The sequence below is a fragment of the Jaculus jaculus genome, chromosome 1 (assembly GCF_020740685.1).
Source record: "Jaculus jaculus isolate mJacJac1 chromosome 1, mJacJac1.mat.Y.cur, whole genome shotgun sequence".
Taxonomy (NCBI): domain Eukaryota; kingdom Metazoa; phylum Chordata; class Mammalia; order Rodentia; family Dipodidae; genus Jaculus; species Jaculus jaculus.
Window position 1 is genome coordinate 170,390,299 of NC_059102.1, and position 23,724 is coordinate 170,414,022.

The window sequence follows — 23,724 nt, forward strand, 5'->3', positions numbered from 1 at the left end:
ACTTTATCCAGAAAAGCTAACCATTCAAATAGACAGAGAAATAAGGACATTCCATGACAAAACAGGTTAAAGGAGTATTTGAAACCAAAACCAGCTCCTCAGAAAATACTTGATAGAATCCTCCATGCTGAAGAAAAGGAAAAGCACACATATAAGGAACCTGGAAATATTCAAATACTAATTAACACAAGAGAACCAGAACCACACACACACACACAAAATGGCAAACATAAATACACACCTTTCAATAGTATCTCTTAATATCAACAGCCTCAATGCCCCGACCAAAAGACATAGGTTTGCAGACTGGGTTAAAAAGCAGGATCCTACAATTTGTTGTCACCAAGAAACTCACATTTCTACAAAGAATATACATTACCTTAGGGTGAAAGTTTGGAAAACAGTGTTTCAATCAAATGGGCCTAGAAAAAAAGCAGAGGTTGCTATCCTAATATCTGACAAGGTAGACTTCAGTCCAACATTAGTCAAGAAAGGTAAGGAAGGTTACTTTACATTGATTAAGGCACACTCCAACAGGAGGACATTACAATCCTAAACATATATGCACCTAACATGGGGGCTCCCAAATTCATCAAACAAACACTATTAGAACTAAGGTCACAGATAACACCAAACACAGTGGTGGTGGGTGACATTAACACCCCACTCTCATCCCGGGAGAAAAAAAAACAAAAACAAAACAGAGAGGCATCTGGATTAAATGAGGTCATAGAAGGAATGGACCTAACAGATATATATATATATATATATATATAGATAGGACATTACATCCAAATGCTGCAGAATATACATTCTTTTCAACAGCACATGGAACATTCTCTAAAATAGACCATATATTAGGACACAAAGAAAATCTTAACAAATTCAGGAAAACTGAAATAATTCCTTGCATTCTATCTGACCACAATGGAATTAAACTACAAATCAGTAGCAAGAAAGGCTATAGAGCATACACAAAATCATGGAAACTAAACAATACACTACTAAATGTTGAAGGGGTCAATGAAGAAAGCAAGAAGGAAATAAAAAAAATTATATAGTCGAATGATAATGAGAACACAACATACCAAAATCTCTGGGACACAATTAGGGCAGTTCTAAGAGGTAAATTTATAGCCAAGGGGAAAGTGTGTGTAGGGGGGGTATTACCATGGGATATTTTTTATAATCATGGAAAATGTCCATAAAAATTGTGAAAAAAAAACCCAGAAATTAGAAAGGTCTCAAGTAAATGACCTAATGCTTCACCTTAAAGCCTTGGAAAAAGAAGAACAAGGCAAACCAAAAATCAGTAGGTGGGAAGAAATAATAAAGATTAGGGCAGAAATTAATGAAATACAAACAAAAAAAAATCCAAAGAATTAATGAAACAAAGAGTTGGTTCTTTGAAAGGATAAACAAGATTTAAAAACCCTTAGCAAATCTGACCAAAAGAAAGAGAGAAGAGACACAAATTAATAAAATCAAAGATGAAAAAGGTACCATCACAACAGATTCCAGGGATTAAAGGCACATGCCACCAAGTCTGGCTTTCAGTAAAGACAATTTTAAAGTAGCAATATGATGTTCAGAGGAGTTTAAGTCCAATGAATCCTAAGAAATGAGTGATAAATATGAAACAAATCTCCTCCATGAACCTAAGTTTTATGTCTGCAACAGCTGACAGAAAATTGCATCTGCAAGTGGAATTTGCTGCTGCCACAGAAGTAATCTCACCATGTCTACTATGCAAACAGATGTACTATGTTACTCAAGAATTATATTCATCATCGTCAGCCTTTTCAAAATGTGTTCATCAAGCATCATGATGATTGAGTTTGAGAGAAAGAAATAAAGTACAATTCAGAAAATGTTAACTCATTCTGGATCACTTTCTATTTGATAAGATCATTCCCTCTTCTGGCTTTGGTATTCTTGTTGTGCCCTCAGTAACAGGAGAATGTAAACAGAACTTCATTACCATCCTACCACTTACATAGTACTCTCTGTACCAAAACATTGAGTTTCAGCCAAGACAGAGAGACAGTAGTTATAAATTCTAAAAATTTACATTTAATGACAATTCATTTAAGACTCTTTCAAGATTCATATGTTAAATGTTGTAGATCTAAAGTAGAGATGTAAAGTTTGCAGATTGATACTTAAGTAACATGAATAAATTACTCCAATTTTTGTGCTTCATAATTTACACAAAAGCAATAATGACCAAATTCATCATCCTGTAGGCAGGATACAGAGAATGTCTATGTCAAGTGATTCCAGCAGTCCTTGAAAGGTGAGCAATAAGAATTGTCACCTTTTCCTGAGTTCAGCAGGAATCTGGCAGTTTCATCCATATCCACATTTTTTCATAAAATTCTTACTCTACAGCTAGGTTCACTAATGAAGTTTTAAAATGTGGTAGGAGAAAAAAATATTTTCAAATTTCAACTTATATATCCCTGTATACCAACTTAATTCACCAAATTCAGTTTTCAAGCACGGGCTTTTTTCTAGACAATATGTTTGTACTTATAATAGCTTATTTTATTCATTTAAAATTATTCTAATCTTGTTTTTTTTTTTTTTGTTATTACAGAGCATCTAGTGACTCTCAAGTATTATTGATGGAGAACAGGACAGAAGTGACACAGTTCATCCTGCTGGGACTGACCAGTGACCCAGGCCTGCAGGTTCCCCTCCTCATAACCTTCCTCCTCATCTACGTCATCACTGCGGTTGGGAACCTGGGGATGATCCTGCTGATTCTCTTGGACTCCCGGCTCCACACTCCCATGTACTTCTTCCTGGGTAACCTGTCGCTGGTGGACTTCTGTTACTCTTCAGCTGTAACACCTAAAGTCATGGCTGGCCTTCTAATAAGTGATAAGGTCATGTCTTACAATGATTGTGGTGCACAAATGTTCTCTTTTTCAGCCTTTGCCAGTGTGGAAAATTACCTGTTGGCTTCAATGGCCTATGATCGCTATGCAGCAGTGTGTAAGCCCCTACACTATGGTACTACCATGACGACAAGTATATGTGAATATCTAATTATAGGCTGCTATGTCCTTGGTTTTCTGAATGCCTCCATCTACACTGATGATGCTTCAGTCTTTCCTTCTGTAAGTCCAATGTGGTCCATCATTTCTTTTGTGATATTCCAGCCATCATGGTTCTCTCATGCTCTGATAGTCATGTCAATGAGCTAGTTCTTGTTTATGTTGTGAGCTACAATATATTTTTTGCTATCATAGTGATCTGGATATCCTATGCATTCATTTTCATCACAATCCTAAACATGCAATCAGCTGAAGGTTATAGGAAGGCTCTGTCCACATGTGCCTCTCACTTCAGTGCAGTCTCTATCTTCTATGGGACTGTCATCTTCATGTACTTACAGCCCAGCTCCAGTCATTCCATGGACACTGACAAGGTGGCATCTGTGTTCTACACCATGGTCATCCCCATATTGAACCCTCTGGTCTATAGCTTGAGGAACAAGGAGGTCAAGAATGCGTTCTTAAATCTCAAGAATGGATTCACTCTTTAGGGGCAAAATAAACTTTAGAATTTCAATTTTGATTTTAACTTTTCTGATGTACAATTCTTGGATTCTTTACTGTCAGATTTTTTCCATGTATCAATTTACATTTGATGTCTGTGTTTATATTTACTAGTTGATACATTTATCTCTGCACTGTCTGTTGTCTGGATAAAGTAATATGTCCAGAAATATATACCAGAATTAGAACGTCTACCATATTTCATGGTCTGGATGTAAACCTTTATTAAGGACACTGTAGTCACTCATTTGGCTACTGTGTTTGTCACATGTATAGCAAGTATACACAATAATACATGAAAAAGGCTTTGAACAAAAGAAATGTGCACAAGCATCCCATAAAGGCAAACAAACACACAGTTGTGTGGTGAACTTGCCAGAGATAAATGAAATGTGGCTGCTGTCAATGGTAATGGTACATGTCAATTTAGCTGGATTCATGGATACCCAGAGAACAGTGTGTTCTTGTGGGAAGGTGTTTTGCAGAGTCTGATACTGAAACACCAAGTTTAATGGAGATCTGCCCGGGAATGGTATGGGGAGGCATGTGTGTAATAAGCATGATGTGGAGTTGGAGTTGGTGGGTGTGTACATATGGTGAAGTATGTATGTAGCTGCAATGGCTTGTGCTCACCTTGATGCCAGAGAGGAGAGCTGGGTGTTGCTTTGCATTGTTCACCCACTTGTTTCCTGGAGATAAAATTTTGGAACTTTGGTTGTTTTGTGATCCCTAGAGATTTTTGGATCTTTGCCCCCCACGACACAGCTGTACAGAGATGCCCAGCAGTCTACATGGGTTCTGGGTGAATTGAACTCATGAGTCTCAGCACTCCTTTGATCCTTGTTGAAGTGCTTTTGCTAGCGAGCCATCTCTCCAGCCACTATTTTTAGCTTTTTGAGAAACATCCACAACGATTCCCATAACTCTACCACTATGCATTCCTACAAACAGTGAATAAGTGTTCCTTTTTTCTTACTCTCCTCAGTATTTGTGGTCATTTGATTATTTTTTCATGGTTACTATTCTGACAAGAGTAAGATGAACTCTCAAATATCTTGAACTTGCATTTCCTTTTAGCTAAAGATTTTGGATATTAAAAATGTATTGACTCAGTATTTCTGTTTTGGGCAACTGTCAGTTCCCTATCCTATTTTCCAAGTGGGTTGTTGGATTATTTTTTATTTTATTGTTTTTTGAGTATTTTCTAGATATTAATCCTCTGTCAAATGTATACTTGGCAAAGATTTTCTCCCATTCTGTAGGTTGTTTCTTGAATAAGTTGATGGTTTCTTTAGCTGTGCAAGTGTTTTGGTTTCATGAGGTTCCATTTGTACATTGTTGGCATCATTATTATTAGTTGTTATTATTGGATAACTAGGGCCCTAGTCAGAAAGTCCTTCACTATGCCTACATTTTGAAGTGTTCTCCCTATAGTTTCCTCTAGCCATTTTATCTTTTCAAGTTTTACATTGAGGTCCTTGATCAACTTAGAGTTGATTGTTATGCAGGACGATAGACAATATTCTAGTTCTATTAGACATGTAAATATCCACTTCTTCTAGCACCATTTGTTGAAGATGCTGTTTTGTGTCTATTGATTATTTTTGGCAGCTTTATAAAAATTCATGTAGCTGTAGTTACATGAACTATTACCTGGAACTTCTATCCCATTGATCTATGTGTCTGGAATTTTTGTGTGTGCTAGTACCGTGCTTTTTCTTATTATAATGTTTCTTTAATATGACTTAAACTCCTTTATTATGATATCCAAATAGGTGTCTTTTGCTCAGAATTCTGTTGGCTTTCTGTGTCATTTTAGGCTTCCATATGTACTTAAATACCATTTTTTTCTATTTCTGTGAAGAATTTTATGGAAATTTTTATTAGGACTGATTTGAATCTGTATATTGGTTTTTGTTAGGTTGGTTGTTTTTCTGATACTAATTTCTCCAATCCACAAGTTTGGGAGATCATTCTTTTTTTTTTTTTTTGTCTTTCTGAGTTTTGTAATTCAATGACTTTTTTTAGTATCATAAATGTTTTCAGTTCAAGAGGGGAGTATCAGCCCATCACACCCCGCCTGGGTAACAGCTGAAGCCAAAGAGTTAGTGAGGAAATGAGCAAGAGATTCTTACTCAGTGAATCTGGTACCAGCATGAGAGTGAAGAAGACAAACACAAAGAACACTTAACTCCTACCAATTAGATATCCAGAGACACAGAGACTCCCAAGACCTCCCATCACTGAAATAGACCTAAAATGAACCCAACATGGCTCAGGGAAATTCGCGGAAGAGGAGGCAGAAAGATTGTTAGAGCCATAAGTTGAGTCATTATGCACAGAAGCATTGCCCCTCCCCCATAACTGAAGGCTACCCCACAATGCAACACCCACAATCTGCAGGGGATGGACAACAGGGAGAAGGCTAATAATGGCACCATCATGTCTGTATACTCAGTATATACATAACTAATTAAAACAAGATTTTTTTTTTTTTAATCTTGGGCTGGAGAGATTGCTTAGTGATTGCCTGCAAAGCCAAAGGACCCAGGTTTGATTCCATAGGACCCACATAAGTCAGATGCACAATGTGGTGCATGTGTTTGGAGTTTGTTTCCAGGGCTGGAGACCGTAGTGTGCCCATTCTCTCTCTCTCCCTTTCTCTGTCTCTCTCAAATAAATACATAAATAAACTATTTAAGAAAAGAAATTTAAATCTTTGTAGCTATTGTAAACGGGACTTCTTGATTTCTTTCTCATTATGCTTGCTATTGGCCCATAAGAAGGTCACTGAATCTTGCCTGTCAGTTTAGTATTTTTGCCTACAACCTGGATAAAATTATTTGTCCGATCTGGTAGTTTTTATTTTTTTCCCTAAAGATTTTATTTTTATTTATTTATTAGAGATAGCGAGAAGGAGAGAGAGAAAGAATGAGAATGGGAATGCCAGAGCATCTGGCCACTGCAAACAAACTCCAGATGCATGCATCACCATGTGCATCTGGCTTACATGGGACCTGGAGAATCTAACGGGGGTCCTTAGACTTCAAAGACATGTACCTTAACCGCTAAACCATCTCTCCACCCGCCCCCTTTTTGACAGAGTCTTCAATAACACACACACACACACACACACATTCATATCATCTATAAGTAAGGATATTTTGACCTCTTCCATTCCAAATTTGTATCTGATTCATTTCCTTTTCTTGGTTTATCACTGTAGCTAACATTCAGACATTATATTAAATAGTAGTAGAGTGGACACCTCTTTCTTGTTCCAGATCTCAGTGGGAATGCTTAGAGTTTTTCTTCATTTATTATGGTATTTATTATATGTAGTTATTATTATGTTGTTTTACTTCCTTCATCTGTAGTCTTTTCAGTGTTTTATTGTTATTGTTCATAAAGGGAAGCGGGATACTGTCAAAGGCCTTTTCTTCATTGTTTGAGATGATCTGGAGTTTCTCCCCTTGAACAATTATATGATGTATCACATTTATTGATTTATGTATGCTGAACCATCCTATACATCTAGAAAAAAAGCCAATTTGATCAAGGTCAGTGCTCTTTTATATATGGTCTTGAATTTAGTTTGAAAGTATTTTATTGAGAATCTTTGAGTTTATGCTCATCAAGTATAATGGGATAAAGTAGTCTTTTATCACTGTGTCTCTATCTGACTTTGTTATTAGTTTTATGATAGCTTCATAGAAGGGGCCATTTTCTGTTTTATAGAATAATTTGAGAAGTGGTGGTTTCAGTTCTTCTTTAAATACCTGATAAAATTTTGCAATGAACCCACCTGGATCTGACAGTATGTTGGACTGGGAGGTAGTTTTTATTTCAATTTCAATTACATATATGTGTGTATATATATATATACACATACATATATGTGTGTGTATGTAATTGAACCATATATATAAACACACATATCTGAATATAGTATATAAAGTTAAATTGAGGTGAGATAAGTAACTTAAATATATATATAATATATTTTAAATATATAGTATAATAACTTAAATATATATTTATTTTTTGTTTATTTATTTATTTGAGAGGGACAGACAGAGAGAGAAAGAGGGAGAGAGAGAGAGAGAGAGAGAGAGAGAGAGAGAGAGAGAGAGAGAATGGGTGCACCAGGGGCTCCAGCCATTGCAAATGGACTCTAGACTCGTGCACCCCCTTGTACATCTCTCTAATGTGGGTCCTGGGGAGTCAAGCCTTGAACCTGGGTCCTTAGGCTTCACAGGCAAGCTCTCAACTGCTAAGCCATCTCTCCAGCCCCAAATATATATATTTAGAAAGAAATTGATGCATCTGTATTTTACCAAGTTTAAAAATCTAAAAGAAGTAGGTGAGATGAGATAAATAACTTAAATATATATTAATAACTTAAATATATATCATATTATTGTGCATATTAATAATTTAAATATATTGTATATAAAAAGATATATGTTACATATTAATAACTTAAATATATATTATATATCATATATATCATCTCAATTTAACTTTGATACACCATATTTGTCTAGAAATTCACCCACTTCTTTTAGATTTTTAAATTTGGTAAAATACAGATGCATTAGTTTCTTTCTCATTGCTGGGATACAATACTCAATCAGAAGTACCTTGTAGAAGGAAAAAGTTTGGCTTATAGTTTCAAGGAGGAAGTTTCATTATAACAAGAAAAACATGACTGGAGGATACAACTTAATATCACATATTTACATAATCAGGGAGGAAATAGAATGAGTGAACTGTAATGTAGAGCTGGACTGTACAATCTCAATATCAAGGACTACCCTCATGATACTCTTCCTCCAGCAAGGCTCCACCTCCAAAAGGACCCATGGCATTCCTAAACAGCACCACTCACTTAGAATTAAATATTCGCATGCATGAGTGAGTGTGGCACAGTCTATGCCCTCCATCTTTGATCTTTCACTATTCCAAAACAAGCACCACCTAGTTGATGTTGCCATACTTCTCTGTCAGATGGGGATGGGGCCTGACTTTGGACCACAGTTGGAGCAGGCTCTGCTAGCTGACCTTGATGAACAATGAACTCCTTCATTTTCCTTTCATTCTTTTTTCCTTTTAAAATAATTAGCATTCTCACTAGTCTGAGTTTTCAGTATGTGGAGTCTTACCCTCAGGTCATTTGTTGTATTGTCCCAGTGCAGAACAGTTTCTTTATTCTTAAGTGTAGTAAGCTGTTTAACAACTATAACTGAAGTGTCTTCAATCATTGTGTCTTGAACTTTTTTATTTAATCTATGTACCAAACTTCTTATTTTTAATTTTTTTCTCTTTTTCACTGTAGATCTGAATTACAGAAGAAAGGAGAAGCCAAACCACAAATTCAATGTTTTCTTGTCTTGAAATTTCTTCCACCAAACAGATTAGTACACTCATCTTAACTTCAGTGTTGCTCAGGACCAGAGCATACAATAACTAGTTTCTTTGCCAGAGTATCACATGAAGTGCCTGGAGCTCAGTACCCAATAATATCCTTTCCTCCCTCTGAATCCTCATAAGCCAATCCTCCATGGGCCTCATGTATTTCAGACTTATGGTCCTTTTTTTTTTTTTCGCTTATTTGAGAGTGACACACAGAGAGAGAGAGAGAGAGAGAGAGAGAGAGAGAGAGGGAGAAAGAGAGAGAATGAGAATGAGAATGGGCGCCCCAGGGCCTCCTCCAGCCACTGCAAACGAACTCCAGACGTGCGCTCCCTTGTGCATCTGGCTAACATGGGTCCTGGGGAATGGAGCCTTGAAGTGGGGTCCTTAGGCTTCACAGGCAAGTGCTTAACCACTAAGCCATCTCTCCAACCCAGACTTATGGTCCTTTAAATTCTCAATAGAATGGCCCAGTAAGCTGTGGTAAGTGTTGCAAGACCTCTGCAATCAACAGTTCCAAATATTTTAATTCCTCAACAAATCAGTTCTAAAAGATTAAGATTCATGTGGTCAGGTTTCTCACAACAATGATCCACTCCTGGTACTAATATTTTATATCAGTTACTTTCTCATTTCTGGGAGAAAATATCCTACCAGAAGCACCTGACGGAAGGAAAACGTTTATTTTAGCTTATAGTTTAAGTGGGAAGTATCATCAAGAAGGGGAAAGCATGGAAGGAGCACATAGGAGGGCATCACATGCTCACATCGGCAGGGAGGAACTAGAAAGAGTGAATTGCCTGAATTGCCAAGTAGTGCTGGACTATAAAATCTCAATGTTTGTCCCCAGTGACAAACTTCCTCTAACAAGGCTCTGCCTAATAAGGGCTCAACAACCTTTCTAAATAGCACCTTCAGTCAATCCCAACAGAGTTTTACCTGTCCTTTTTATCTTCTCAAAGAACCAAATCTTAGTTTCTTTCATCAATTCTTTAATTGTTTCATTGATTTTTACTCTGACTTTGGTGATTTCTTTCCATCTGATACTTTCAGCTTGGCTTACTCTTCCTTTTTCTTAAAGAGTTCAGGTGCATCAGTGAGGTATTTATTTGTTATTGCTTTGTTTTTGTAATGTAGGCATCTAGAGCAATAAAATTCCCCTTTAGAACTTCTTAAATAGTGTCCCATAGTGATTGGGTCCTATAGGGTTTGGTATTTTGTATTTTTATATTCATCCAATTCTGGGAGGTTTTTGTTTTTTTTTTTGGTTCCTTCCATATTTCTTCATTGTCCTATTCATTATTCAATACTGTGTCCTTTAATCTCCAAGAGTGTGCATTTTCTATATTTTTCTTGTTGTCAATTTCTATTTTTATCACACTGTTGTCAGACAAAATACAAGGAGCTGTTTCAAAGTGTTTTGAGATTTACTTTGTGTCTGAATACTTGTTATAAATTAAAGTAATTTTATTTCTATAAGAACTGAAATTTTAGTCATAAAATTACCAAATGGCCATATACATGCTTCCAATCTTCCTTTATGTTAAAAAATGATAAAGCATTTCCATCCTGCACAAAAAGGTTCTAAGGATATTACATATATTAGAGAAAAAGCAAAGTTAAATGAAAATAAAAATAATGGCAAAGTTAAAGAGGGAAATATAAAAAAGTTATGAGAAAATTTGAGTAATTTGCTAAAGGGAGATAAAATTGGAATGACTTTAAGAAAACAGTGGCAATTTCTCATACAAATAAACACATAGCATTTGACAAATCAACCTGACTGTTGAGTATTTACTCTCTTAACATGAAAACTTGCATCTACACATGTTTTTAAGCAACCTACCTATATTATTTTCAGTTAAGCTTTACTATAATTACCAAGTGCTAAAACAAACACAAATGTGGAGAATGGAAGAAATAATTTATAATGTACATGGAAAGGAATACTACTCTGCAAGAAAAATAATTTTGCTATCAAAAGATAAAAATAGGTGAGACCCTCAAGCAAGTGAAGATGCCAGACTCAAAGTTCATGCACTCTATATAATTACTAATGTAATTATAATATATAATATATTCTATGAAGTTATGGGAAAGGTAAGTTTTGTGAATGAAAACAGTTACTCTTCTGCTACAGAAAAAAAGTAGCAGAAGTTACCAAAGAGAATTTCAAATTAATTGTTGTAGATGAATGTGATAGATAATACATGAGACATACTACATAAAATTCTTAGAGCCATATACTAAAAGAAATGTGGGTTTGTTTGTATATAAAATTGGAACCAAAATACATAATGATATAAACATGTATACACAATTAAAATCATCAGCTAGTCCCTAGACAGTTTTGATTACTCCTTACCTAGGTAAGTGGAGAAGAGATGCAGGTGCTCTCAGGAGGGAAATCTCCAGAGGTTTCTATATTGCATAACCTCCCCTTATCTCAGTGCTTTAGTCTCCTAAATATCAAAAGGACTTGGGATCATTTTGTTTCATAGGGTTTGTTAATTCCATACTCCCTCAAATCCTATTTAATCATTTGAATGATAACCACTGCTAGATAAACAGGTGTTCTTCTGAATTGAAGATTTACAGAGTCTTCAACCATGATGAGGTAAATACCCTCAAAGATACACATACATGAAAGGAGTTTTAATTGATAAGATGTTTCATTGACCTTTCTTATTTCACAACCTGTGAGTTGTGAAAGATGTAATGATATTTATTGTGCAAGTAAAGTGCAAACAATTCTTCCATGAGACAGAAAGAATTAATGGGAGCTTCAGAAATTGATCCATATTAATGTTCTTCCCTTCATTTTTCCATGAACTTAGAGACCATGGAAGAACTGAGAAAGAACTTCTCTAACAGTATGTGCACAATATTCCATGGGTGATTTTGCTACTTTAGACACATTATGTTGGATTGGCTGTTATTTTACCCCCAGAAAGCTGGTAAATGTCCATATTATCTGAACATTATTAGTGAAAAGTTTATTTCATGCAAAAAGAGTGAGGCAACTAGTCTTGCTGTGAATTATATTCAAGGATAAAGGAATGTTTTCAACCTATTCTTTGTAAAAAACACAAAATTGAGTCTATAGTACAAATTTCCAAAAGTCTATTAATGGGAGATTAGGTATTCTTATGAGACACATCAGGACACTCTGATCAATTAATTTAGCTTGTGATTTTGTCTTTTTCTTATTTCTTTTCTTAATTTTTAAATTGTATTATTTATTTGAGAGAGAATGAAAGAGAGAGAGAGAGAAAACAAGCACACCTGGGTCCCTAGTCACTGCAAAGGAATAGTAGAAACATTTTCACCTTGTGTATCGGGCTTTAGGTGAATTGCTGAATTGAACCTGGGTCCTTTGGCTTATGGCAAAGTGCCTTAACCACTAACCTTCTTTATCATTACAGATAAAGTAGCAAATGAACACAACTAAGCACACAAAAATCCAAAGAATGAAGTGATCCTTTTGTAAACTTCAACAGGCTCTAATCTCCATTATGTCTACTTTCCTCTACTCTCATATGGGTTAGTATAACTTCTACAAATTTTGGCAATGATGGACTGAAAGCATACATCATTGATTAGTCTTACGATGACTTTCTTTTCATACTTGGTGAATAGCGTTAGATCCCAAAACTTCTCATATTTTCAATTTCTAGAAGCCTGATAACTGTTTAAACACTCAATTTCTTCAATGATAAGGTAATAGTAATAAACCTATATCTAAACACTCTTATGTAAACCTTCCTTCCTAGTTGTTATACACAGTTCTCAGGTGGCAGGCTTATAACCTGAAGCTATCAAAGGAACAGAAGAAAGATGGCAAAGTATAGTGGTTAGTTTGGCTACATACTCTTTCAAAGGTCGCAGTTTAAACAAGCCAGAAAAACTGGCAGAGCATGGTGGCACATACATTTTCTCTAGCTACTTGAAGGATGGGGGCAAGAGGGTAGCTTCAGCCATGGATTTCAAGGCTAGCATGAGTGAAAAGCAAGACTGAATCTCAAAAGAAAACTGAGAAAGCTAAAATACTGTTACTACATGACAACATATGCAAGTAAAATACCTGACAAAATAGAGTATGCCACCAGAAGGACTGGAGTTCAAGATAGTACATTAAATAATGAATAGTGAAAAGACAATAATTATGAATTCTGTAAATTTCAATTTAATGTAAATTCAGTTTAGACTCTGAGACTGGGGGATCCTCTTATAATGGTTTAAATGTTTGCTGCCAGTGGTCCAAAGTCAAAATTGTCAATTAATTTATGAGGAACGTAAATAAATCTCCCTAATTCTCATGCTTCATACCTTGCACTAAAACAATCATTACATAACACATAATATTGTTGCCAGGATACAGCGAGTGCACAACTAAAATGTCTACAGCAGCCCCTAAAGGATAACAATAAGAATTGTCAGCTTTTCTTGAGCTCGGCAGGAAACTAGCAGTTACATCTATATCCACATTTTTTATACAATTAGTAGTCTACATCTAAGCAGCAAATTCATTGGTAATCTTCAATTTCCAACATACATAGACCTGTGCACAAATTTAATGTACCAAATTTGGTTTTCAAGTCCATGCTTTTTCAGAGAATACATCTGCATTTTTACTTTCTGATTTCTATTCAATTTCCTTGTCATTCTAATTATTTGTTATCTTAAGGCTACAGAACAATTAGTGACTCTCAGATGTCATTGATGAAGAACAGGACAGAAGTAACCCAATTCATCCTGCTGGGACTAACTAGTAACCCAAGTGTACAGACTCCCCTCTTCATAACCTTCCTCCTCATCTACGTCATCACTGTGGTTGGGAACCTGGGGATGATCCTGCTGATTCTCTTGGACTCCCGTCTGCACACTCCCATGTACTACTTCCTAGGTAACCTGTCTCTGGTGGATTTTGGTTATTCTTCAGCTGTCACTCCCACAGTTATGACAGGTCTTCTTGTAGAAGACAAGATCATTTCCTACAATGACTGCGCTGCTCAGATGTTCTTTTTTGTAGCCTTTGCTACTGTGGAAAATTACCTTTTGGCATCAATGGCCTATGATCGCTATGCAGCAGTGTGTAAGCCCCTGCATTATACTACCACCATGACAAGAAGTGTGTGTGCATGTCTTTCCTTTGTTTCCTATGTCTGTGGTTTCCTGAATGCCTCCATCCATATTGGGGACACATTCAGTCTTGTCTTCTGTAAGTCCAATGTGGTCCATCACTTTTTCTGTGATATTCCAGCAGTCATGGTCCTCTCATGCTCTGATAGACATATTAGTGAGATGGTTCTTGTTTATGTCGTGAGCTTCAATGTCTTTTTTGCTGTCATAGTTATCTGGATGTCCTACATATTCATCTTTATTACCATCCTAAAAATGCGGTCAGGTGCAGGAAGTCGGAAGGCTATTTCCACTTGTGCCTCCCACTTCACTGCAGTCTCCATTTTCTATGGTACAATTATCTTCATGTACCTACAGCCCAGCTCCAGTCACTCCATGGACACAGACAAAATTGCATCTGTGTTCTACACTATGATTATCCCCTTGCTGAACCCTATGGTCTACAGCCTGAGGAACAAAGAGGTCAAGAACGCACTCACAAAAATCTTGTTGGGTGTATGATAATCTAATACTTTATGTTTAATCCTGGAGGATACACAATATATATATATATATATATATATATATATATATATATATATATATATATATTCATTCCTCTCTACTCTTATGAGCAGAGACATACTTTTAGTCCCACATGAAGTTGCATTCATGAAAGTTTACTCTTCTTTTTGCAAGTTTGTTGTGTAGAAAAGGCTTAAAATTATATTCAGAATCAATCATACTATGTGAGTGACAATGGCTATAATAACTTTTTGTCTGTCTTAGTCATCATAAAGGGTATTGACATATTCACCATTCTAAATATATCAGCTAAATGTAGAAATAACATTAAATAGCTCTAATCAATTGCATATGTATTATGCTGTAATGGATAACTCATGAACAGAAAGGTCATGAGCATTTAGATATTCTGACAGTTTCTGAACATTTTCTTGGTGATTTAATAACCCTTGATGCTTATCTTGATTATAGTATTTGTTATTTTATAATTGCTCTTTAGAGCTTGCTTTATCAAAATGATCCATATAGCATCATGTACTCATTCTGTAGTAACAATATCTAACACAGCTCATGGAACAATGCTGGGATTTAATATGGTTTGATTAAATAAGTGAAATCAATCACAGTGATTTCAGCCATGTCCCATGCATTTGAGCTAGGCAATTTTTATTTCAGTTTTGAGCACATGTACAGAACTTATTGATTATAAATTTATTACTAATTCAAGAGCTTGAAGGAAACACATGTTAAAAGACATTTTTAATTCAGACACTGTGTAATATATGTTTAAATTTCAATGATGCAGTTCTATAAAATAAGTAATTTATGCACTGTATGACCTGAAGTTGCACAGAGTATAAAACGAGAATTCAGGGCTGGATAGAGGGCTTAGCAGTTAAGGCACTTGCCTGCAAATCCAAAGAACTCAGGTTCTATTCCCCAGCATCCACATAAAGCCAGATACACAAGGTGATGGATGTATCTGAAGTTTATTTGCAGTTGCTAGAGGCCTGTCTCTCTCTCTCTCTCTCTCTCTCTCTCTCTCTCTCTCTCTCTCTCTCTCTCTCTCTCTCCTTTCCCCCTCCCTCTCTCACAAATAAATAAATAAAACATTTAAAAGATTCAAAGAATGGCCTTTAATTTCTAGAGGAAATTTTAGATTACTTATTATTTATGCCATTCTTCATAGTTTTTTCATATATAACAATTCAGGGAAATTATTATACTTTCTTTTAATCCTGAGTTTTTAAAACTTATACATACTGTGATAGTTTGCATAGATGGCCCCCAATATATTTGGCATTTTATTACTTTGGAGTTTGGGCTGGAGGCAGTTTCACTGGGAAGATCTTAAGGTGTGCTGGGTTTGAGATTTCAGTCTAAAGATATGCAAAGTGTGCTAGCTGGAGTTCCTGAAGTGTACTTTCCTATGCAGCTTTTGGCTTTTAGGCTTGTACTTTTCTCTCTCTCTGGTTGGTCCTGTGAAGGCATGCCAGCTTCTTCTGCCATTATGGAACTTCCCCTGGATCTGTAAACTTCAATAAATCCCTTCCTCCATACCTGTCTGGAAGTTCATCTCAGTAAGCCTGAAGCTATCTGCTACATATACTCTATATTTAAATCTTGTCTCAAGGCCATTGATTAACATGCAGGTTAGGGGAATAATTTAAACTGTTGGAACCTTAGTTTTTCAGAAGGAAAGAGAGGAGCGATAGAGAAGGAGAAGATGAAGAGGGGGCATGGCGAGGGAAGGGAATATGTGGGAACAGTACAGGGAAACTGAGAAACATGTACACACCATAGAAGAGAATTGTGTGGATGAAACACAGTAATTAATAATGGAGAACTTATACTAAATATTTGTAATAAAATAAAGATGAAGATTATTTAAAAGGATTCAATCCGCCTCTCTAATTCCAACTGAACATATGGGTCAGGGTAAGATGGGACGACTCCCAACTAAGAACTACGGGTCCTGAATTAATCAGAGTCCTTCACAATTAACATTTAAGGATTCACTCATTCTCTTTCATGTATATTATTATTATTATTAACAAGATGTTTCATATGGATACATCATGTGTTGGTACCTCTTTTCCCTTGTCCCTGCCCCCATTCCATTGAGGATGCTCTTTAGTGAAGTTGCAGGCATTCCCCATGAGGTTGTAGTTTATGTATTGTGGGAGCAGTAGTCAGTTATTTTTGAAGAGAGAGGGAAGGCCTCTGGACATGATGTCTCAGCACTAGACAGGCTAACTGTCTGGGGCTGGCTTTCTTCTGAATTCCAGCCAGATTTCTTTGTGTTCTGTGTTGGCAGCATATGGTGTCTTCAGAAATAGGGTCTTAGCTTTTGCCTCGGGGAGGTAAACAAGTGTGTTGACAGAAAGCTGTATTGATTTAGGGACCTTGTAGTTCTCTCCCAGCAGCAGCTCAATGTGGGTAGCAATCAAACTCTGGTACTGGGAGTTACAGGTCAGACACACTCAAAAATCTTTCAAGCTTAGGCTTCATCCCACCCTCACAGGAGCCCTACTTTTCAGGAGCTCCCCCATTACTCCTTTTGAAAGTTATATCTTTTAGACTATTTCCAAGAATAAAGGTTTCTATGGTATCAGCTCATTTTGGATTTAATTTTGTGTTTATATTCCCCCCTGACCTTTCCCTCCCCTCCCCTCCCCTCTTCTCAAACCCTCCCATCCCTAATGTCTTGGCCTTCAGTTGCCCAACATGCATGACAGCAACTAGAGCAGGTTCAGTTTGGGAACCACAAATAGTGACAACATGTGGCATTTGTCTTTTTGTGATTGGGTGGATTCACTGAGTATGAGCTGTTCCAAGTCTGTCCATTTTTCTACAAATTTCCTTGTGTCATTTTTTTCTTATTGCTGAGTAGAATTCCATTGTGTAAATGCTCATTATTTAGTCATCCAATAAGGGGCATCTGGGTTGATTCTGGTTCTTAGCTATCATGAACTGAGCAGCTATAAACATAGTTGAGCAAATATCTCTGTACTGATGTATGGAGCATCTAAGGTAAATGCCCATTAAGGGAAGAACTTGGTCTGTTGGTAGCTCTATGTTTATCTTTTTCAGAAATCTCCAAACTGATTTCAATATTGGTTGTTCAAGTTTAAATTCTCACCAACTGTGGATGAGGGTTCCTCTTTCCCCACATCCTGGCCAACATTTGTCATTGTTAGACTTTGTTTTTTTTATTATATATGGACACACCTAGTATGTAAACAACACATGTTGGTACCGTTGTTTCCATCATCCCTGCTCCTTTTACAAAGAGGCCCTCCTCATCGGGGATGCAGGTCAACCCCATGAGGATTATGGATCATACATTGTGGGGCAGCAGTTAGTTATGGGGGAAGAGGTATGTCTCCGTGCATAATGTCCCAACTTGTGGCTCTAACATTCTTTCTGCACCCTCTTCTATAAAATTCTCTGAGCCATGTTAGGTGCATTTTCAGTCTACTTCAGCAATAGGCTCTTAGGAGCCTCTGGATCTCTGCTTTGGTAGGTGTTGAGTGTCCTCCATGTCTATATCCTTCACCCTTATGCTGATATCAGGTTCACCAAGATAGCAGCACTCTTGCTCATTTCCCCAATTACTCTGTGGTTTCAGCTGGGGCCAGGGTGAGGTGTGCTGGGTGGTTTATCTCCTCAGGTCCCATTCACACCTGAAAAAGAGAAGCAGAATCTCCAACAAAGACTGAAGGCTTCACCAGATAATTGGATAACCATTAATTTAGAGAGAATTTAAAGGGTGTAGACCCTCATATAGCCCATGATTAGTGGGAGCTTAACATTGGAAAACAAAATTGTTATCTGGATATGATTCTGAATTTTTTCTCAGTTCCAGATATGCTTTCCTTTCCACTGAGCAAATCTGTTAGCCAATCCAATAGCAGTTGGTTACCCACAATGGCTTTGTGCCACTACTGCACTTAAGTGAGCATCATGTCAGGTTGTTTGCTTCTGAGTATCTTTGACTTAGAGTTGATCAGACAGATGTTGGCCACTTTCCCCTAGTAGCTCATGTACTGCCATCCTTCTGTCTGGGAACTGGCTTTCTTCTTGATTCAATGATCCATGCCTACAGTGTATGGTTTCTTCAGCAGTAGGGTCTTACCATTAACATCCAGCTGCTATTCAAGAACTCTGACAGAAGTCTGTCCTGTTTGTTTTGTGAGACCTTGTAGGTTTCTCTGATTAACAGCTTGTTATGGATATTTACCATGTCCTGGTATATGGAATTACAGGCCAACACCAAGGGAAAAGAAAAAAAAAAAAAGACAGAGAAGAAAAAGAAACAGGAGAAATTTAAGGATAGGCTTCATTTCACCCTCTCCAGGGCCCTTTGTTCAGGTGCTCCCCTGTAAGGTCCTGTTGAGAATTCAACTTTTTAGTCTAACTTCCAGTATATAGGATTCTATGGCACCAGTTCAATTTGGGTTCATATTTGTGTCCCCTCTTATCCTTCCCATTCCCCCAAGCCCTGCCTTCCCTAATATCTAAGCCTCATCATGCTATTCAGATATGTCAGCAACTTGGGCTAATCCAGGTTAGGAACTACAGATAAGTGAGAGCATGTGATGATTTTCTTTCTGTGATTGTGTGAGTTTACTTAGTATTATCTGTTCCAGGTTCAACCATTTTTTTTTTTTTTTACAAATTTCATTGTTTCACTTTTTCTTACCACTGAGTACAATTCCATCGTGTACATATATCACATCTTGGTTATCCATTCATCCATTGATGAGCCCCTGGGTTGATTCCAGTTCTTAGCTATTATGAGTTGAGAAGCTATAAACATGGATGAACAAATATCTCTGAACTGAGGAGTGGAGCTTTGAAGGTAAATGCCCAGTAATGGAGTAACAGGGTCTATAGGTAACTCCATAGTAATCATTTCCGGAGTCTTCATATTCATTTCCACAGGGTTGTAGCAGCTTACATTCCCACCAACAGTGAGTAAGTGTTCTTATTGCTCCAAATCCCCACCAACATTTTTTTTTCATTTGATTTTTTAATGCCTGCTATCCTTACTGGGGTAAGGTGGAATTCCATAGTTGATTTTAGCTGCATTTTCCTAATGGTTAGGGATGTTGAGCATTTTCTTAAGTGTGTGTTAGCCATTTGTAATTCTTCCTCTGAGAACTCTCTATTCAGTTCTCTGCCCCACTTTTGGAGTGGGTTCTTGATCTTTTTAATCTTTATTTATTTGTTTGTTTTCAGTTCTTTTTAGATTCTAGGTATTAGACTTCTGTTAGTGGTATAGCTGGTGAACAGTTTCTCCCATTCAGTTGGTAATCAATTGGCTCAGCTTATGGTGTGTTTGTCTGTGCAAAAGCTTTTTGGCTTCATGAGATTCCATTTGGTTGAGTGATTGTTTAATTTTCTGGGCTACTGGGGTTTGTTCAGAAAGTCTTTCCCCTCGCTTATATTGTGGAGCATGTCTCCTGTGTTTTCTTCTACTAGGAGTGAAAGGTCTTATATTGAGGTCTTTAATCCATTTGGAATTTTTTTTGTGTGTATTAAGAAATATATTGGCCTAGTTTCATTTTCCTACATATGGACATTTAATTTGTCCAACATCATTTGTTAAAGATGCTGTATTTGGGCTGGAGAGATGGCTTAGTCGTTAAGCACTTGCCTATGAAGTCTAAGGATCCTGGTTTGAGGCTTGATTCCCCAGGACCCACGTTAGCCAGATGCACAAGGGGGCGCACCAACCTGGAGTTCATTTGCAGTGGCTAGAGGCCCTGGTGTGCCCATCCTCTCCCTCTCTCTTTCTCTGCTTCTTTCTCTCTGTCTCTCTCAAATAAATAAATAAAAATATTTTTTTAAAAAAGATGCTGTATTTTCTCCAGTCTATATTTGTGCACCTTTGTCAAAGATCAAGTATCTATAGTTACTTGGCCTAAGGTCTGAGTCTTCAATTCTGTTCCATTGGTCTATGTTTCTGTTCTTATGGCAGTACTATGCTGTGTTTGTTACTATGGCTTTGTAATATAGGTTTAGATAGGGTATGGTGATCCTTCCAGAGGTGTTTTCTTTTTCCTGAGGATATGTTTGGATAGCTGAGGCCTGCTGCCATTCCATATGAATATTGGATTTTTCAATTGCTGTGAAGAATGATGCTGGTATTAATTGGTATTAATTTAAATGTGTATATTACTTTTGGTAAAATTGTCATGTTCACAATATTAATTCTACCTATCCAGGAGAATGGGAGGTCTTTCCAATCTTCTTAAATCTTCCTCAATTTCTTTCTTAAGTTTTTTTTAAAATTTTGGTTTTGATTTTTTATTAGTTATGTACACTGTGTGTATACAGTCATGTTGGTATCATTGTTAGTATCCTCCCTGTCTTTCCTCATTGACAGGGACCCTCCTTGTTGGGGAATATGGGTCTTGCATTGAGGGGTTAGCCATCAGTTATGGGTAAAAGGTAATGTCTCTGTGCATAATGACCCTACATGTGGCTCTAACAATCTTTCCAACCCCACTTCTGCAAATTTCCCTGAGCCCTGTTGGGTTCGTTTTAGGACTACTTCAGTTATGAGGTCTTGGGAATCTCTGTGTCTTTGAATATCTGGTTTGGTAGCAGTTGAGTGTTCTCTGTGTCTATCTCCTTCACCCTTGTGTTAGAATCAAGTTCACATTCATAGTTAGTGTTATCCCTAGGTATTTAATTGTTTTTGTTGCTATTGAAAATGGGGCAGTTTAAATGATTTATTTCTCTGTATATTTGTCCTTGGAATATAGAAAGCCTACTGACATTGGTGCATTGATTTTGTATCCCACAATTTTACTTAAAGAATTAATCACCTTTAGAAGTTTTAAGATGGAGACTTTGAGTCACTTATGTATAGGATCATGTCATCTGCAAATAGGACTAACTTGACTTATTCCTTTCCAATTTGAATCCCATTTATTTCTTTCACCTGTCTTATTGCTTGTGCTAGTACTTCTAGTACTATGTAGAATATTTCTCAATATTATGTAGTATGTTTTTCTATTTACAGCACTGTATTGACCTGTACTTTTGTCAGTAAGAACCACTGTCTGCTCAAACAGTAGTGGTAGGTGTTATAACAGTGCTACTTGTAATAGGCAAAAATAATACTCACTAAATTTGCTATGAAATGGATATTACATTAAGCATGATGCAATTTAACACAATTTTGCATTTAAATAGAGAACCTTGTTATTTTTACAATTGTATGGATGAAGAAAGTTGCACAAAGAAAAGTTAATTAATATGACATACTATGTAGATGGAAAGTTGATGTGACTGGTTTTATGCTATTCTTGATTATCCTAATCTCATAAGAACTGAAACTAGTCCTGCAATAGACATAATATATTTCTTCAACATGTTTATTTCATTCATTTGCATATATAAGTATAGTGGGATTATTGAATTATATTGTTAATACATCCATTTCTTCTTTATTTTTAAATAATTTTATCAATTGGCATTGTACACGATATCATTGTACATAATACTGACTTTACAAGGACATTTTCATACATGTTATTTAATGTATTTTGAGTCTAGTCCCCCCATACAGCCTTATCTTTACTTTTCTCACCCCTCTCCTTCCTTTATTCCCCTTTATTACTTTATACAGTTTCAATTCTACTTTCCTGTCATATAGACACACATGATTTTGTGTACCTATATACACTCTAAGATCTACAAATGAAGCAAAGCATATAATATTTGTCTTTTCTATAGTGATTTAATTTACTTAGTAGGATTATCTCCATTTGTATATGACCCACTATACCACTCATGAGCATTTATCCAAAATGTTCCACATAAACATATCAGAGATGCTTGCACATCAATGTTCATTGCAATGCAGCAAATCACAGTAGCTAAGTTACAACATTAACCTAGGTATTTGTTATCAGAGGAATAGATAGAGAAAATGTGGTATAGAAGATCCTCATAATAGGAGAAAAAGATGATGACATCAAATTAAAAGAGATACTAATGGAGAGAGGGAGGGGATATGATGGAGAGCAGAGTTGTGAAAGGAGAAAGCAGAGGAGGGGAGGGAAATACCATGACTTGTTGTCTGTAAGTATAGAAGTTATTAATAAAATACATATATATTAAAAATATGTAATGGTAGAGTGTATGTACAGCAGTCCTAATGGCAGGACTTGAGGTTGGGCTCTTGATGCTGTCAACAAACATCAAAGCAGTAGAGGTATAAAGACAGTGCTAGTAAACACTGTGTATTTTTTATGATTATTTTTCCATCGTTTGAAGGAGTTCAACTTAACTAATAGTTACAAAATAGTGTAGTAAACAAGTGAGCCAGTAATTCAGTTATTATTATCAAATATTATGTTCTGTGTATAATAATACTGCTACACTGTAACATCATGATAAACATGAGAAAGTCATGATACTAAAATGTATATAAAAGCTACATCTTCAGCAGATAATAAGAGCTTTTCAGATTCATTAAAATCTTATAAGACTATCATCTAATAGTAATCTGTTTTTTCCATTATTGAAATGTCATTGTAAAGAACATGACTTTCTACACATAACATAAAATGACTTGTCAGTTAAAACAAAGGAAATGTAATTTCAACACAATACAAAAACACAGAATACATAATATTAAGTGAAACAAGCCAGGCAGAGGCAGAAAAGTAAACAACATAGGATTCCAGTTATACATGGAGTGTATGCAAATTGATCTTGTACAAATATCGAGTAATGTTTACTAGAGATTGGTAAATAAAATAATAAAATAAATGTAAGAGACCAATTAATGAATACAAGTGATCAGTTGTGGTAGCTCACGCTACCTGAAAACCTAGCACTTGGGAAGCTGAGCCAGAAGAATTGTCATGGGTTTGTTTGAGGCCAACCCAAACAATATATTAAGTGCCAGACCAGCCTATTTGACAGTACACACTGTCTCAAAGAAAACACAAAGCAAAGTGTAGAGATCATTCAGTGATTAAAGGCACTTGTTTTCAAAGCCTGACTGCCAGGGTTATATTCCCCGGTATCCAGGTAAAGCCAGAGGCACAAAGTGGTGCATGCATCTGGAGTT

The 23,724-nt window shown here is 36.4% G+C and overlaps 1 protein-coding gene and 1 pseudogene across 1 annotated transcript; both read left to right on the forward strand.

The window, feature by feature from the left end:
- Positions 1-2,627: 2,627 nt before the first annotated feature.
- LOC101596753 lies at positions 2,628-3,553 on the forward strand (annotated as a pseudogene).
- A 10,141-nt stretch (positions 3,554-13,694) lies between these two features.
- On the forward strand, positions 13,695-23,361 carry LOC101597050 (olfactory receptor 5B2-like). The gene is made up of 2 exons (XM_004667593.3): positions 13,695-14,611; positions 23,301-23,361. Exons 1-2 carry the CDS (start codon positions 13,695-13,697, stop codon positions 23,359-23,361), a joined length of 978 nt encoding a protein of 325 aa, XP_004667650.3.
- Positions 23,362-23,724: the final 363 nt, after the last annotated feature.

What these genes read in the sequence shown, in the direction of transcription:
- LOC101597050 (XM_004667593.3), top strand. Translation starts at nt 13,695, where the DNA reads ATGTCATTGATGAAGAACAGGACAGAAGTAACCCAATTCATCCTGCTG. An exon ending in AACGCACTCACAAAAATCTT is followed by an intron (nt 14,612 to 23,300) that starts GTTGGGTGTATG and finishes GAAACAAGCCAG; the next exon opens with GCAGAGGCAGAAAAGTAAAC.